The sequence below is a fragment of the Dendrobates tinctorius genome, unplaced genomic scaffold, assembly GCF_039654945.1.
Source record: "Dendrobates tinctorius isolate UK_male_01 unplaced genomic scaffold, ASM3965494v1 ptg000388l, whole genome shotgun sequence".
Taxonomy (NCBI): domain Eukaryota; kingdom Metazoa; phylum Chordata; class Amphibia; order Anura; family Dendrobatidae; genus Dendrobates; species Dendrobates tinctorius.
Window position 1 is genome coordinate 1,045,684 of NW_027362054.1, and position 16,977 is coordinate 1,062,660.

At 43.7% G+C, this 16,977-nt stretch overlaps 1 protein-coding gene across 3 annotated transcripts in view; it reads left to right on the plus strand.

Moving 5' to 3' along the window:
* CACNB3 (calcium voltage-gated channel auxiliary subunit beta 3) overlaps positions 1-16,977 on the plus strand; it is a 343,020-nt gene that overhangs the window by 140,133 nt on the left and 185,910 nt on the right. Inside the window, exon 1 of one of the 3 annotated variants that reach the window (XM_073563481.1) lies at positions 1,116-1,993. The exons of the other annotated variants lie outside the window; for them this stretch is intronic. Within the exon in view, the coding sequence (XP_073419582.1) occupies positions 1,949-1,993 (45 nt within the window). The 5' untranslated portion in view covers positions 1,116-1,948. Of the gene's footprint in view, positions 1-1,115; positions 1,994-16,977 lie in introns of those variants that run through there. 3 annotated transcript variants of the gene reach the window in all.

Consider the following 16,977-nt stretch of genomic DNA (forward strand, 5'->3'; position numbering starts at 1 on the left):
TGCAGTGTGTGTAGTGCTGAGATGCAGTGTGTGTAGTGATGCGATGCAGTGTGTGTAGTGATGCGATGCAGTGTGCGTAGTGCTGAGATGCAGTGTGTAGTGATGCGATGCAGTGTGTGTAGTGCTGAGATGCAGTGTGTGTAGTGCTGAGATGCAGTGTGTGTAGTGATGCGATGCAGTGTGTGTAGTGCTGAGATGCAGTGTGTAGTGCTGAGATGCAGTGTGTGTAGTGATGCGATGCAGTGTGTGTAGTGCTGAGATGCAGTGTGTGTAGTGCTGAGATGCAGTGTGTGTAGTGATGCGATGCAGTGTGTGTAGTGATGCGATGCAGTGTGTGTAGTGATGCGATGCAGTGTGTGTAGTGCTGAGATGCAGGGTGTGTAGAGATGCAGTGTGTGTAGTGATGCGATGCAGTGTGTGTAGTGCTGAGATGCAGTGTGTGTAGTGCTGAGATGCAGTGTGTGTAGTGCTGAGATGCAGGGTGTGTAGAGATGCGATGCAGTGTGTGTAGTGCTGAGATGCAGTGTGTGTAGTGATGCGATGCAGTGTGTGTAGTGCTGAGATGCAGTGTGTGTAGTGCTGAGATGCAGTGTGTGTAGTGCTGAGATGCAGGGTGTGTAGTGATGCGATGCAGTGTGTGTAGTGCTGAGATGCAGTGTGTGTAGTGCTGAGATGCAGTGTGTGTAGTGATGCGATGCAGTGTGTGTAGTGCTGAGATGCAGGGTGTGTAGAGATGCGATGCAGTGTGTGTAGTGCTGAGATGCAGTGTGTGTAGTGATGCGATGCAGTGTGTGTAGTGATGCGATGCAGTGTGTGTAGTGATGCGATGCAGTGTGTGTAGTGCTGAGATGCAGGGTGTGTAGAGATGCAGTGTGTGTAGTGATGCGATGCAGTGTGTGTAGTGCTGAGATGCAGTGTGTGTAGTGCTGAGATGCAGTGTGTGTAGTGATGCGATGCAGTGTGTGTAGTGCTGAGATGCAGGGTGTGTAGAGATGCGATGCAGTGTGTGTAGTGCTGAGATGCAGTGTGTGTAGTGATGCGATGCAGTGTGTGTAGTGCTGAGATGCAGTGTGTGTAGTGCTGAGATGCAGTGTGTGTAGTGCTGAGATGCAGGGTGTGTAGTGATGCGATGCAGTGTGTGTAGTGCTGAGATGCAGTGTGTGTAGTGCTGAGATGCAGTGTGTGTAGTGATGCGATGCAGTGTGTGTAGTGCTGAGATGCAGGGTGTGTAGAGATGCGATGCAGTGTGTGTAGTGCTGAGATGCAGTGTGTGTAGTGATGCGATGCAGTGTGTGTAGTGCTGAGATGCAGTGTGTGTAGTGCTGAGATGCAGGGTGTGTAGTGATGCGATGCAGTGTGTGTAGTGCTGAGATGCAGTGTGTGTAGTGATGAGATGCAGTGTGTGTAGTGCTGAGATGCAGGGTGTGTAGAGATGCAGTGTGTGTAGTGCTGAGATGCAGTGTGTGTAGTGCTGAGATGCAGTGTGTGTAGTGCTGAGATGCAGTGTGTGTAGTGATGAGATGCAGTGTGTGTAGTGCTGAGATGCAGGGTGTGTAGAGATGCAGTGTGTGTAGTGCTGAGATGCAGTGTGTGTAGTGCTGAGATGCAGTGTGTGTAGTGCTGAGATGCAGGGTACCTCCGGGTCCCCTCGCACTGTGCTGCCCCCCGGCTGCCAGCCTCCGCCCGCTCCCAGCTGTAGCCCCAGTGCTCCGGGGATGAGCCGCTGCCAATCAGAGCCGGCTGCCTCCTGTGTGGTGGGTGGGGGTTATTGTTCCCTCTCCTGATGGTGAGAAGCTGCCTCTGGCTTCCTTCTTCCTACAGCCAGGGTGGGACCTGCCAGTCAGTGCTGTCAGCGGCCACAGCTGCTTCCTGCCACCAGCGCCGACCACCACATCACCGGCTCAGCCATTAGAGGAGGTGCCCGGCGGGCACTCAGCCTGGAGCCCCTATGTACGACGACATGTACATCCATGGATTCGAGGACTGTGAGGTGGTGAGTGGCTGTAATGTCTCCCCGCTAATGGGCGCATGCAACAGATCTCCCTGCACGGCTGCCGTACAGTACAGCCTGTGCCCCTACACCACACAGTATAGACAGGATCCACGGACAACATACAGTATAGTGAGGCGCATATATATATATATATATATATATATATATATAATCCATAGATAACATACAGTATAGTGAGGCGCATATATATATATATATATAATCCATAGATAACATACAGTATAGACAGGCTCATATATATATATATAATCCATAGATAACATACAGTATAGACAGGCTCATATAGAGGATATACAGACAACATACAGTATAGTGAGGCATATATATATATATATATATATATATATATATGATCCACGGATAACATAGAGTATAGTGAGGCTCATAAATATATATATATATATATGTGATCCATAGATAACATACAGTACAACTTGTGCCCCTATACTATACAATATAGTCAGGCTCATATAGAAGATCCACAGATAACGCATACAGTACTGCATACGATAAGTATATATTATGTATGTGCCATATATTACACTGATAAGAGCAATCTTCATAAACAGTACGCATATAATGTATGTACAAATTACCATTATATACTGAGTGTACATGGCATGTATTATAATAAAGCCACAGCCCAGTTCTATACAGTAGGCAATCACCATTTATATAAGAAATGCAGACAACTCTGATTTACACACAGTAATATACAGTATATATGTCCATCGTGCACATATACTACAAATTACAAGAGACCTAAATACATATTATACTTCCGTAACAGTCATACATACATGATATACAGGTAACATATACTATATATATATTGTACCATAGTAGATATATACCATATATTATAACAATCCCATTATGTTGCATACACCTGAATAATTAGACAGCACTACATGTCCCTTACTGCAGATATCATTTGTATGTCATCCACATGTGCCATAATGCATATATATACATAATCTAAGCAGTGATAATATATTAATGCATAATTCATATACTGTAGCATTATCCTGTATGGATGTACAGGAACGCTCCATGCTGTGTATAGTACATATAACACCAGACCATAATATACTATAAGTTCAGTTTGAAAATAAAATCTATTACTTACACTGTGATATAAAGAAAAGTAAATCAGTGAGAGATTTTCTTTTTCTTTCTTGAAGTCTGTGGCTGTGATCACACCTAGTGCTTCTCTGGTGCCAGTCAGACATATAAAATCAGAGTAGAAATCGTTCAACTCCAGATCAGAAATCCTGTAAAAAATGTTCTGATTTCCAGGAATGAATAGAACCGGCCATTACAGCAGATCCCGGTATGTTTTATGGTGTAGGAAGTAACTTCCAGTTCTAGTAAATGTGTCATGGAGCGGACGGTAACAGCGGTGTGACATGATCAGGCATTGGTTTAGTGTGTGTCAAGTGATTCACAATCTCCTTACACTGTAATAAGAGTCCATCTACCATTGTGTTGGGTGTCTTGTAGTCTGTGTCATCGGTGCTGGGTTTATATGTGTTCACCATCTTCAGTGCAAACATAATGAATGTTCATCATTCCAACAAGCCACGGTCTTTTGTCACTTGTTTGAAGAAATAGAAGTGTATTATTAAATATGAACAAGTGTTGTACAATAGACATCTTGAATTTCACTACTTGTGTACATAGATGGAGCACTGTCTGTACACGGCCTCCTTATATGCAGGTGACACTCCAGTTAATCTGTGCTGCACTATTGATGCTTCTCCTAAACTCCTTCCTACTTGTATATGTCCATTATGCTACCTGTGTCTTCACATGCCTATATATTGGTATGGAACAAATATTCATGTCGTTCCTGCACCCAGACGTCCAGAAGTCTTATTATTACCCTGCATTTCTAGCATATGATATACATTGCTGGCGTACCGGATCTGATTTTGGCATCCCCTATAGCCTGTTATACTGCCAAACAGAATAGCCGTGTGTTCAGCAATAAGGAACAGAAGGTTGATTTTGCAAAGCCATTAAAACCTTCACCTACATAATTAGGAGCTATACATGTGAGAGGAGTCAGAGCTGCCCCCCATACAATTCACCTATGGTAGAGACAGCAGAACACCACCCATATCCTGTACGGTAAGTTCAGACAGTTCCCTTTAATCTCCCTGTTCCTCCCATGTCAGGCTCAAGGTTTTAATAATAATAATCTTTATTTTTTTTTATATAGCGCTAACATATTCCGCAGCACTCTACAGTTTGCACACATTATCATCACTGTCCCCGATGGGGCTCACAATCTAAATTCCCTATCAGTATGTGTTTGGAGTGTGGGAGGAAACCGGAGTACCTGGCGGAAACCCACGCAAACACGGGGAGAACATACAAACTCGTTGCAGATGTTGTCCTTGGTGGGATGCGAACCCAGGACCCCAGCGCTGCAAGGCAGCAGTGCTATCCACTGAGCTGGTATATGTAGAGCTTTGTTTCTCACATTATAGAGCTTCTTATGTTGCACCCCTGCCTACCTATTACATGGGAGGAATCTCATGGTCATGGGTGATTGGACTTTTTCCAAATGCAGCTGAGAATTGTGTCACCGGGTCTTTTCTGCCCATATAACCACAGCTTAGGCTACGTGCACACGCTGCGGATTGGGGTGCGGATTTGGCCGCGCGGATTTTGTAAAATCCGCAGGTAAATCTGCAGGTCAAAAGACCTGCGGTTTTACCTGCGGATTGCTCTGCGGTTTTGCCCTGCGGTTTTTCATCTCCACAATGGAGGAGATGGCAAACCGCTGCGGATTCCGCAGAAAGAATTGACATGTCCATTCTTTCTGCGGTTTCAAAACTGCAGAAAAACCGTGCGGAAAAATCCGCACCGTCTACACTGCGGTTTTTATTCCCATAGGGAATAATGGTACTGTACATCGCAGCAAAAACTGCTGCGGACCCGCAGCGGCCAAATCCGCTGCGGAACCGCAGCAGAATCCGCAGCGTGTGCTCACACCCTAAAAGTATCGGCAGCGACCCTGATTCCAATGTGTAGGTTGCTGTGCTGGGTGCTGGACAGTTTAAAAAATACTGTTTCTTTTTTTAGCTGCAGCTATGCTAGTCCTCTAAAATTACAGCTTTTTCTACCTAGTCCTCAACATTCATAAACTCTGACTATACACAATCCTCAGCATTGATTAAGAGCTCTCTGCATTTGACAGCTTTCTATCTACAATTTGCAGTCAGTGGTAGGGGCGGATTAGACAGCTCTTCATTGAGAAGACTAGCAGAGCTGTAGCAGATAATATGGTAACTTTTTTTTTCAAACTAAAGCCAGAATCCCAGTAAGTGACACACAGCTGGAATCAAGGTCTTTGTCCCAATTTAAATTCATTGTTATTTTCCATCATAGGACAAGAATAACAAAAATAAATTAATTTCTAGATCCCTGACATGATGGACACCAACATCACCCAGCGGACCCTAATGACTTTAATGTATATGGCAGTGCTGTCCTTTATAATATATTTATGTCGCAGCGTTATGGCATACATACCCTAAATCATGCAGGGCTCATGAAGAGGCAGGAGAAATTTGACCTATGCCCCCAATTGTGGTATGTGTATTGTGATCACACAAAGGTGTCATCAGGTATTTCTGCAGTATTAAAATGGGTAATGCTGAATTAAATGGTTACTCCCATGTTAGCAAGTTATTACCTATACACAGGATAGGCGATATTTCACTGAAGGCTTGACGTTTAACTGGTGGACTCTCACTGATCCACACAAGGTTCCAAAATGACCCATTGGAATGGAATAGGGCAGCCAGAGAAAGCACACCCTAATCACTTAATTATAATGGAGCATGTAACAGCCCTAAACTTGAGATCCATAGTGGTCCTAATGGTCAGACCCCTGACAAAGGCCAGAGTCACACTAGAGAGAAATACGGACGAGTGTTATGCGAGAAAAAATCGCATAGCACTCGGACCAATGTTAATTTATGGGGCTGCTCCCATCATCCGTTATTTTCTTGCCTGTATTATACGTGCGGGTGAAATCACAGCATGCTGCGATTTGCACCGTATTATGCCCGAGACTCGCCAATGCAAGTCTATGGGTGCGAGAAAAAAAACAGATTACACACGGACCATGCATGTGACTTGAGAGAAATATGCATCGGTGTCCTTTAGAAAAGCCGGCAATTCAGTGCGGTGTACAGTAAAATCACACTGACATTTTAAAATAGAATACGGTAGGTAGAATACATGTATACATAAAAAATATATATATATATATATTTTATGTCATTGACACACATATAGATTTATATTTCATAGAGATATAGATAGCAGAATAGGTGATGATTGAATTGTCGGCATCTGTAAAATTGTTACAGAACCCGACAGGATATGAGACATGGTTTACATACAGTAAACCATTGTATATCTGTTAGATTTATATATGTCCCTCACTAATAATGTAGTGTGTGTGTGTAAAATTTTGGAGCTGTAGGTGTTAGATTAAAGGATTAATTCACGGAAAAAATTGTTGTGGGTTCCCGCGCAATTTTCTCTGCCAGAGAGGGAAAGCCAGTGACTGAGGGCAGATATTAATAGCCTCGAGAAGGACCATGGTTAAGGCCAATTCAGTCACTTAGCCTCTCTCATCTCACTGCCGTGTAGCGGTGGCATATGGGGAAATAAGGGGTTAATGTCACCTTGCTATTGTAAGGTGACATTAAGCCTGGTTAATAATGGAGAGGTGTCAATAAGAAAGGGTTAAAAAAACACATTAAAGGCCCCATCACACACAGCGATCTCGCTAGCTAGATCGCTGATTTTGTGACGCCACAGCGATCTCGCCAGTGAGATCGCTGTGTGTGACGGGGATCAGCGACCGCCCCCCCTGCTGGTTATCGCTGATCGTGCTCGATCGGCCTGGGCCATTTTTAGATCGCTGGTCTCCCGCTGGCCAGCGCGCATCGCTGCGTGTGGCAGCGAGAGACCAGCGATCAGCGACGCTGGGCGCTGGTTTGTAATGTAAACATCGGGTATCCAGGAGGCTCCTGGTATCCGTGGCTCCTGGATGCCTGTTGTTTACCTTGGAAACCGGCCGCTGGTTTCCAAGGTAAACAGCAGGTATCCAGGAGTCGTGGCTCCTGGATACCCGATGTTTACATTAGGGGTTAAATAGTTTACTACTGGGAGCGGTGCTAATGTGACTGCCCCGGCTGTAAACCACGGAGGAATGAAGGAAAAGCTGCCTGCGCAGCCTCCCCGCCTGACCGGACATGAACTCATTAGCGTGGAAAAGTTTCTGAACATTTTCCTGCGCTGTTAGTTCACTGCGGGTCGGGCGGGGAGTCTGCGCAGCATCAGTGACTACCGCTGATGTCACTGAGGGGTGGCTGGGGGCAGATTTTTTTTTAGCCGGGGGGGGGCAATAACCATGGTCCCTCTCTAGGCTATTAATATCTGCCCTCAATCACTGGCTTTCTGATTTTACAGAAGCCGACAATTGAATTATTGGCTATTCTGCTATCTAACTCTGTATGAAATATATTTATATATATATATGTCTCACTGACATATATATATATATATATATATATATATATAGACTATATATATGTTTTCACGAATATTTGAACCCATGGATCCATTGTATGTCCATTTTACAAGCCGACGAGAAAACCTCACCATACGGATGTCACACGGATGCTTAGGTGCGAGAAAATCCTCGCATTGCACACGGATGACATACAGATCACTCTTCAGGGAACATTTCTGCGTTTCTCGTCCGTGTAAAACGGACCGTATTTTTATACGTTGTGTGTGACTCCAGCCAAACAGCAATTAATCTCCAATTCTTTGCTCCTGTTTCCTAAATTGTGGAAAGGTGCAGAAATGCCAGGCTGGCCCAAAGAAATGGCAGTGAAGTCTTGCCATAGAGCTTCCTTTTCTCTATAAATGCCCTGTGTATAATTATGTATTTCCCCAGGATATTCGTGCAGCGTTGGCTACGACGCCATATCTGCGGTCCGTTATCACGGCACACAGCACATTGTTTTCTGTTCAGGTATATGACAGCCTCTGAAATATATAAAATGTCGCACTCGTTCTGTTCTGATCAGTTTTCTGTTTCGTTAATGCAGTGGCACTTGGTGAGGTTCGGGATGGTACATGCATCCTCACACTGCACATTTCATTGTTTATTAATAGTATAATGTTGAACGCTTTCTGGCAGTGGACAGGGTTAATTTTTTGGCTTGTTTCCGCATTCTGACTCCGTGCCATAGGGGAATGAGCTGCTTATCCCCAGGGTGTCTTGCCCATCCTACTGGCCGTCACATAGCAGATCTATGGTTACCATAATGAAGAGAATATGGGTTGACTTCTTGCAGAGGTTTCTGCTGCTTGTACTGGGGATGCCATTTTTTCTTGTTTCTTCTACAGTACATTGTAGAAGGTTACAGAACTTCATATACATTATATATAATGCCGCATATTCTGCTGTTATTTATTTATATCGAGCACACTTGTTATGGCAATGTGCATGTTTTATTGAAACTTTGAAATGACAGCCTTCTCCTTCACCAGATGTAACACAAAAGGGCTTGTCCAGGGGTTGTCTCTTTACAAGAGCTCAAATGCCCCCTCAGTGCTCTCGTTCCGATGCTCTCCCGATCCCCCATGGTCTCTACCTCCTGGTTTTGTCTCAACACGCAAAACATGCCTGTCTACAGCTTTGACCTGATAAGGATGGAAAATAATAGCATTTTCTCTGCTGTTTATTTACTAGGACAATGGAATAAGCTGTTGTCAGATACACCAGGCAGCTGCATATCGCATGTGAAAATAAAAGATGTCCTTATTTAGTTTCTGTTGCTCCCCTGGGTGCTACATTTATTTATTTTTTTAATTCCGTCATACTGTTCCGGAGATACAGTTGTGGCCAAAAGTATTGACACCCCTGCAATTCTGTCAGATAATACTCATTTTCTTCCTGAAAATGATTGCAAACACAAATTCTTTGGTATTATTATCTTCATTTAATTTGTCTTAAATGAAAAAGCACAAAAAGAATTGTCCTAAAGCCAAATTGGATATAATTCCACACCAAACATAAAAAGAGGGTGGACAAAAGTATTGGCACTGCTCGAAATATCATGTGATGCTTCTCTAATTTGTGTAATTAACAGCACCTGTAACTTACCTGTGGCACCTAACAGGTGTTGGCAATAACTAAATCACACTTGCAGCCAGTTGACATGGATTAAAGTTGATTCAACCTCTGTCCTGTGTCCTTGTGTGTACCACATTGAGCATGGAGAAAAGAAAGAAGACCGAAGAACTGTCTGAGGACTTGAGAAACCAAATTGTGAGGAAGTATGAGCAATCTCAAGGCTACAAGTCCATCTCCAAAGACCTGAATGTTCCTGTGTCTACCGTGCGCAGTGTCATCAAGAAGTTTAAAGCCCATGGCACTGTGGCTAACCTCTCTAGATGTGGACGGAAAAGAAAAATTGACAAGAGATTTCAACGCAAGATTGTTGCGGATGTTGGACAAAGAACCTCGACTAACATCCAAACAAGTTCAAGCTGCCCTGCAGTCCGAGGGTACAACAGTGTCAACCCGTACTATCCGTCAGCGTCTGAATGAAAAGGGACTGTATGGTAGGAGACCCAGGAAGACCCCACGTCTTACCCCGAGACATAAAAAACCCAGGCTGGAGTTGGCCAAAACTTACCTGAAAAAGCCTAAAACGTTTTGGAGGAATGTTCTCTGGTCAGATGAGACAAAAGTAGAGCTTTTTGGGCAAAGGCATCAACATAGAGTTTACAGGAGAAAAAAAGAGGCATTCAAAGAAAAGAACACGGTCCCTACAGTCAAACATGGCGGAGGTTCCCTGATGTTTTGGGGTTGCTTTGCTGCCTCTGGCACTGGACTGCTTGACCATGTGCATGGCATTATGAAGTCTGAAGACTACCAAGAAATTTTGCAGCATAATGTAGGGCCCAGTGTGAGAAAGCTGGGTCTCCCTCAGAGGTCATGGGTCTTCCAGTAGGACAATGACCCAAAACACACTTCAAAAAGCACTAGAAAATGGTTTGAGAGAAAGCACTGGAGACTTCTAAGGTGACCAGCAATGAGTCCAGACCTGAATCCCATAGAACACCTGTGGAGAGATCTAAAAATGGCAGTTTGGAGAAGGCACCCTTCTAATATCAGGGACCTGGAGCAGTTTGCCAAAGAAGAATGGTCTAAAATTCCAGCAGAGCATTGTAAGAAACTCATTGATGGTTACCGGAAGCGGTTGGTCGCAGTTATTTTGGCTAAAGGTTGTGCAACCAAGTATTAGGCTGAGGGTGCCAATACTTTTGTCTGGCCCATTTTTGGAGTTTTGTGTGAAATGATCAATGTTTTGCGTTTTGCTTCATTCTCTTTTGTGTTTTTTCATTTAAGACAAATTAAATGAAGATAATAATACCAAACAATTTGTGTTTGCAATCATTTTCAGGAAGAAACTGAGTATTATCTGACAGAATTGCAGGGGTGTCAATACTTTTGGCCACAACTGTATTTGGCTTTTTACTTAGTTCTAGTTCCTATGGTCTTTACTAAGGGGACGTTATTATGCAGGGCAACCTAAACACAAGCCCCCAGTGAATACTATGAGCCACGGCCCCCTATGTAAAGACAATAAAAATTAGTTCTAGAGAGGTCCCCATGTCTGAAACCGTGTGGCGGATTATAAAAAAGCAGGAGAACTAAATAAGAGCAAAAACTGGATGCTTTTGACTTGGTGACGCTTCCTTTTTAAGACTTCTCTATCATGAGTGTAAATCAGGGGTGAAAAAGAACTTTGGCCCCAAGGCTGGTGCTTCATATGCCAGGCCTTAATGAGGTTCGTGTAGGAATAGGATGCGGCAAAATCAGCCTCTTAACGAATTCTGCACATCTAATTAGTGGTGTGTGCCTCCTTGACTGCAGTCAAATCAATGGAGAGATGGGGTTTACTTCGAAGCTGAAGATAACGGATGAAACTAGGAGACCAAGGATATTTCTGTGCGGTTTATTGTCAAAGTGTTTCAAAGTCACCAAACTTCTTCATCAGGACAAAACTCAAAATCACATCATGATTTTGTGGTTTGTCCTGATGAAGAAGTTTGTTAACTTTGAAACACGTTGACAGAAATATCCTTGGTCTCCTGACTTCTCCAGGTGATAAAACACTCATTGTATGAAAACAGCACACAGCCTAATAAGTGGCAAATCCCTGAAATCTGTGTCTCAGCCGCTACTCCATTCTGTCCTCTGATTATATAGCAAAAACTTGCTGGCAGATTCCCTTTAAAAGACACTTTAAAGGGAACATGTCACTAAGTTTCGTACTGCCGGAACCATGGGCACCATGAATCAGAGCTTGCTTGCAGCCAGATATGTTTCACTGTGAAATGTTGTTTCCAAGAAAACCATAGTTTGAAAAGCCAGCCTGGGATGATAAGGAGAGACCTGACTAGTCTTCTCGGCCTCTGTCGACGTCTCACCGCCATGCTCCATTGGATTAGCAGGTCTCTCTCATGTGTGGATTTAGGGAGCCACCTGTGAATCATCAAATGTATGTTTTCACTGCAGATTAAAACATAAATGGCTGCAGTTGTACAGTCCGGCTAAAGGTACCGTCACACTTAGCGATGCACCAGCGATCCCGACAACGATATGACGCGGTCAGGATCGCTGGTACATCGCTAAGTGGTCGCTAGTGAGCTGCCACACAGGCAGATCTCACCAGCGACATCGCAGCGGTCGGGGGTCGTTACTTACCTGTCAGACGAGGCGATCCTGACGTCCTCCCGCCCGCGTCCACGCGTCGCTCGTCTCCACAGCAGGAGTCGCAGCAGGAAGCTGACGACGAGAAACGGTCCAGGATGTTCTCGCACGATCAGCGATAACCAGCGGGGGAGCGGTCGCTGGTAAGTATCACACATAGCGATATCGCTAGCAATATCACTGCTGCGTCACAAAACCAGTGACGTTATAGCGATATTGCTAGCGATATCGCTTAGTGTGACGGGGCCTTTAGAGTAAGGGTATGTTCACACTAAACAATGGTCAAAAACGTCCATTTTCCAAGTCTGTTCTGGAATCGCTCCTTTTCACTGTCGTATCATTTTTTTTTTTTTTGTTAACGTTTTTAACATTCCCTTTTTTTCTGTAATGGGCTTTTTTTTTTAGTACATTATGAATGACATCCATTAAAGGCTTGTCCGGTCCAAATTAATAAGTCTAGAGTCTGTGTGACCGCAGACTTATGAATCCCCCCAGCGCACATGCACTGTGTACTGCGCCGATTCGCTGGTTTCTGAGCTGGGACTGGAGGGTATGTGTGAGTTATTCATACTCCTGGGCAGTGGGCGTGGCCTCAGTGATACACTTGTATTGAGCAAGGCAACACCCCAATGAGAAACGGCTCTCAAGTGGGCGTGGCCGACTATAGGGTCAAAGGTACGAGTGAGGCCACACCCACTAGATGGGCTCTGGCTGGGAGCATGTAACTCATACATACCCTCTGCTCCTGGCTCAATCTGGCGAATCTTCACAGCGCACAGTGTGTGCACTGTGGGGATTGATAGGTCTGCAGACACACAGAGTGACTGCAGACTCGTCGATGTAGACCAGAAAACCCCTTTAAGCAATGAATAAAATGCTAGAATTTTTTTCTTAAGCAACAACACTCAGCAAGAGTCTGCCTTCCCAATGACATCTATTGTATACATCTAAGCGTCATCCTAGCGGAGAATACCTGAAGAATGGACATGTCACTTCTTTTCCATGTTTGTGCTTTTGAAAGCCTGAAGTGTCCTCAGTGGTGTCCTGCAGGGTGTCACACAGATGCTGCGCACTCCTTCTAACACTTGAGCTATTGACAGCGCAGGATGGTGTTGATTCTCCTTGCTTTTCGCAGAAATGAGAGTAGACAAAACGCGCGTCAGGGCTTTCTGTACCCCGGAGCTTTTCCTTTTGTAGATGTCATGGCTCAGTATATTTTCGGTGCCTTTGCCACTTGACATGAGGAAAAAAAGTCTCGCTGAAGCTGCAGTTAATTCTCTAATGGTCATTACTCATCTCCCATGTCCATTATACAGCAGACCTGGAGACGGAGGCTCTATACTTCAGTGAATCCTCTGACAAATCAGTTTGGCTGCTTGTACTACGGCTAATCCCTGGCAGCATTCAAGTTCTGTGCGATTACCTCAAATACAGAACAAAATATTGCTACATGGGAATTGTTCCGACATAGTCCACCAGGTGTAGTAAAGCCTCTTCTTTTGCTATCTGCTGTACGGTTTTCCCTTACGGGGAATAACAGCTGAAGTTAAAGGGATACTCCATCGTGTATCAGACGAACCTATGCAAAACTGTCCGTTTTTCATCCATATAATATCAGAATGTCCTTTTTATCACATAGGTATCTTTATTTATTTATTTTACTCCCTTATATAACACTATTAATTCCACAACACTTGCCTCTTCAGGGAGGAAGAAGACCAGAACTCTAGTGCCACCTATTGGAAGTAGCAATCCTAAAACATTAGGCACAGTCCCCATTGGGGCTCACAATCTAAATTGCCTTTGGAGTAAACTCACACAATCATAGGGAGAACATACAAACTTACAGATGTTGTCCTTGAACCCAGGATCCCAGTGCTGCAAAGCTGTAGTGCTAACCACTGAGCCACCGTGCTGATTAAATACATATGTCCATTTTGGACATCTGTATGGCATTCATTTTTACATTAACCATTTAATAAATAGTAAAATGCAAAATACAGTTTCATAAGTTAATAATTGTAAGATCCCTGAAAAACATATGATATACAGATGGTAACCTGTATGTGATCTCTTTTTTGGATACCCATTGACTTATAATGGGCATGTCTGATCTGGAATACAGGTGAAAGTAGTGTGTGATTTCTTTTGTTTGTTTTTTTCCCTGCAGACCATAAGGCTGCGTTCACACGTCGCGTTTTTTTCGCGGCATTTTTAAAGTGCTATTTTGCCGCGAAAACGCTAAAAAACAGCATCCCATGCATTCCTATGGGATTCTACATTGCTGTGTTAATGCTGCGGATTTTCCCACGGCGGAATCGCATCGCGGAAAAATCTACAGCATGCTCATTATTTTGCGGAATCGCGGGGATTCCGCCCACATAGGATTGCATTGTTCTGCTTACTTTCCGCATGTGGCTGTGCCCACCGTGCGAAAAGTAAGCAGAACATTTGCGGATGGTACCCACGGTCCGGAGGAGAGGAGACTGTCCTCTGGGCTGTGGGTACCATATCCCTGTAACAAATAGAATTAAAATAAAAATATCGGGTTATATTCACCTTCCGATGTCCCGCGCAGCGTCCCCAGGCTTCAGCGATACACGCGGCAGGTCCCGTTCCCAGTGATGCATTGCGATGACCTTTGCTGACGTTGCGTCTCGCGATGCTGTAGCGGTCTCGCGAGACCACGACGTCATCAGAGGTCATTGCCGCAATGCATCACTGGGAATGGGACTTGACGGAGCATCACGGAGGCCTGGGGACGCTGCGTGGGACATCGGAAGATGAATATAACCCGATTTCTTATTTTTTTTAAATTATTTTTAATATTACCGTAGATCTTTTTACAACTAATGCTGTATAGGCAGCCTCAATAGTAAAAAGTTGGTCACATTTGTCAAACACTATGTTTAACAAGTGTGACCAACCTGTCAATCAGTTCTCCAAGCGATGCTACAGATCACTTGGAAAATGCTAGCATTCTGCAAGCTAATTACGCTTGCAAATCGCTATTATTTCTGCGGGAAAATCGTGGGAATTTAAAATGTGATTTTCCCGCGGAATGGAATTCTGGAATTCTCGCGGTAACTTCCGCGGGAGTTCCGTTACGTGTGAACTTAGCCTAAACATTCATGTCAGCTACCACATTGACTTGCATGGGTCAGTGTGCTGTCGGTTTGCTATTTGTCTTGCATAGGGACAGCATATAGACGTCTAACACGCTCATCTGAACAAGCCCTAAGCCCGGTTTTCACGCATTATTATTTTTTGGTACGTGTGCTAGCCATTATTTTTATGGGTAGATCCATTACAATTTATGTTTATTTTCACATGTTCGATTGTACTCAAAAAAAAGAAAAAGAAACCTGTCCAACCTACTTGGAACCATGTTCTGCAGATCAAGCTCACCAATGCAATTCAGAGGCACCATAATAAAAAGGATATCACACGGTTGTCATCTTTGTATTGCTCGTATTTAAATGTTTGATCAGTAGGAAAATCTTAGAAATTATGTCCTTCATTGTAAGAGCTGTTGAAGTCTCAACTACTATTTTATGCTGCAGATTTTCTACAAGGAAAATCCACAGCAAATACAGAGCATGTGAACATGCCAAGTCAGTTAATCTTGGCTGTCTTATGGGGAAAAGTTATTGCTTAACCCATTCATTACCGAAGCTTTTTTCGTTTTTGCGTTTTCGTTTTTTGCTCCACTTCTTCTCAGAGCCATAACTTTTTTAATTTTTCTGTGAAAATGGCCATGTGAGGGCTTGCTTTTCGTGGGAAAAGTTGTACTTTTGAACGTCACCGTTGGTTTTAGCATATCATGTACTGAAAAATGGGAAAAGAATTCCAAGTGCGGTGAAATTGCAAAAAAAAGTGCAATCCACAATCTTTTTTTTGTTTTGCTTTTTTACTATGTTCACTAACAGCCAAAAGTGACCTTCCATTATGATTCTCCACGTCATTACGAGTTCATAGACACCAAACGTCTAGGTTCTTTTTTATGTGGTGAAAAAAATTCCAGTTTTGTAAAAAAAAAAAAAAACAAAAAAAAACATTGCGCCATTTTCGGATATCCGTAGCGTCTCCACTTTTCATGATCTCGGGTTGGGTGATGGCTGAATTTTTGGGTGCCGAGCTGACGTTTGTCATGATTCCATTTTGGTGCAGATACGATTATTTGATCACCCGTTATTGCATTTTAATGCAATGTTGCTGCGACCAAAAAAGCGTAATTCTGGCAGTTTGACTTTTTTTCCCGTTACACCGTTTAGCGGTTAGGTTAATTCTTTTTTTATATTGAAAAATCAGATGATTCTGAACATGGGGATACCAAATATGTGTATATTTGATTTTTTTATTGTTTTATTTTGAATGGGACGAAAGGGGGGTGATTTGAACTTTTATATATTTTTTATTTTTTTAATATTTTTATAAACATTTTTTTTTACTTTTGGCATGCTGCAGTAGTCTCTATAGGAGACTAGAAGGTGCCATAACCCGATCGGCTCTGCTACATACAGGTGATGATCAGATCTCCTGTATGTAGCAGAATTGCTGACTTGCTATGAGCGCCGACCACCGAACGGTGCTCAAAGCAATCCGGCAGTGACCACCATAGAGGTCTTCTGGAGACCTCTGGTTGTCATGCCAACCCATCGGCGACCCGCGGTCATGTGACACAGGCGCCGATGGGTGAGATTTCCGGCGCACCTGCATGGAATTGCGGTTCGATTGGAATTCCATCCGTGGCTTTTAGAGGCACATGTCAGTTGTTCAAAACAGCTGACTTGAGCCTTAAAATATGTGGACTCAGCGCCGGAGCCCACATCAAAAGGAGGGCGTACTAAAGGGAATCTATCATCAGATTTTTGCTTTGTAATTGAGAGCAGCATAATATAGCCTAAGAGAGTCTGATTCCAGGGATGGGTCACTTACTAGGCTGTGTGTTGTAGTTTCAATACAATCAGTGTTTTATCAACAGGTGCTTATCACTGCATGACAAGTCTGATTGCCCTGCTCCTGAGACCTAATTTGAGTAACCCCACCCTGAACACTGATTGCTAGTTTGCTGACAGAGTCCAGTGACACAGTAAGCTCCCAATCAGGGGTGTGGGCAGGGTGCACACAGCTCAGC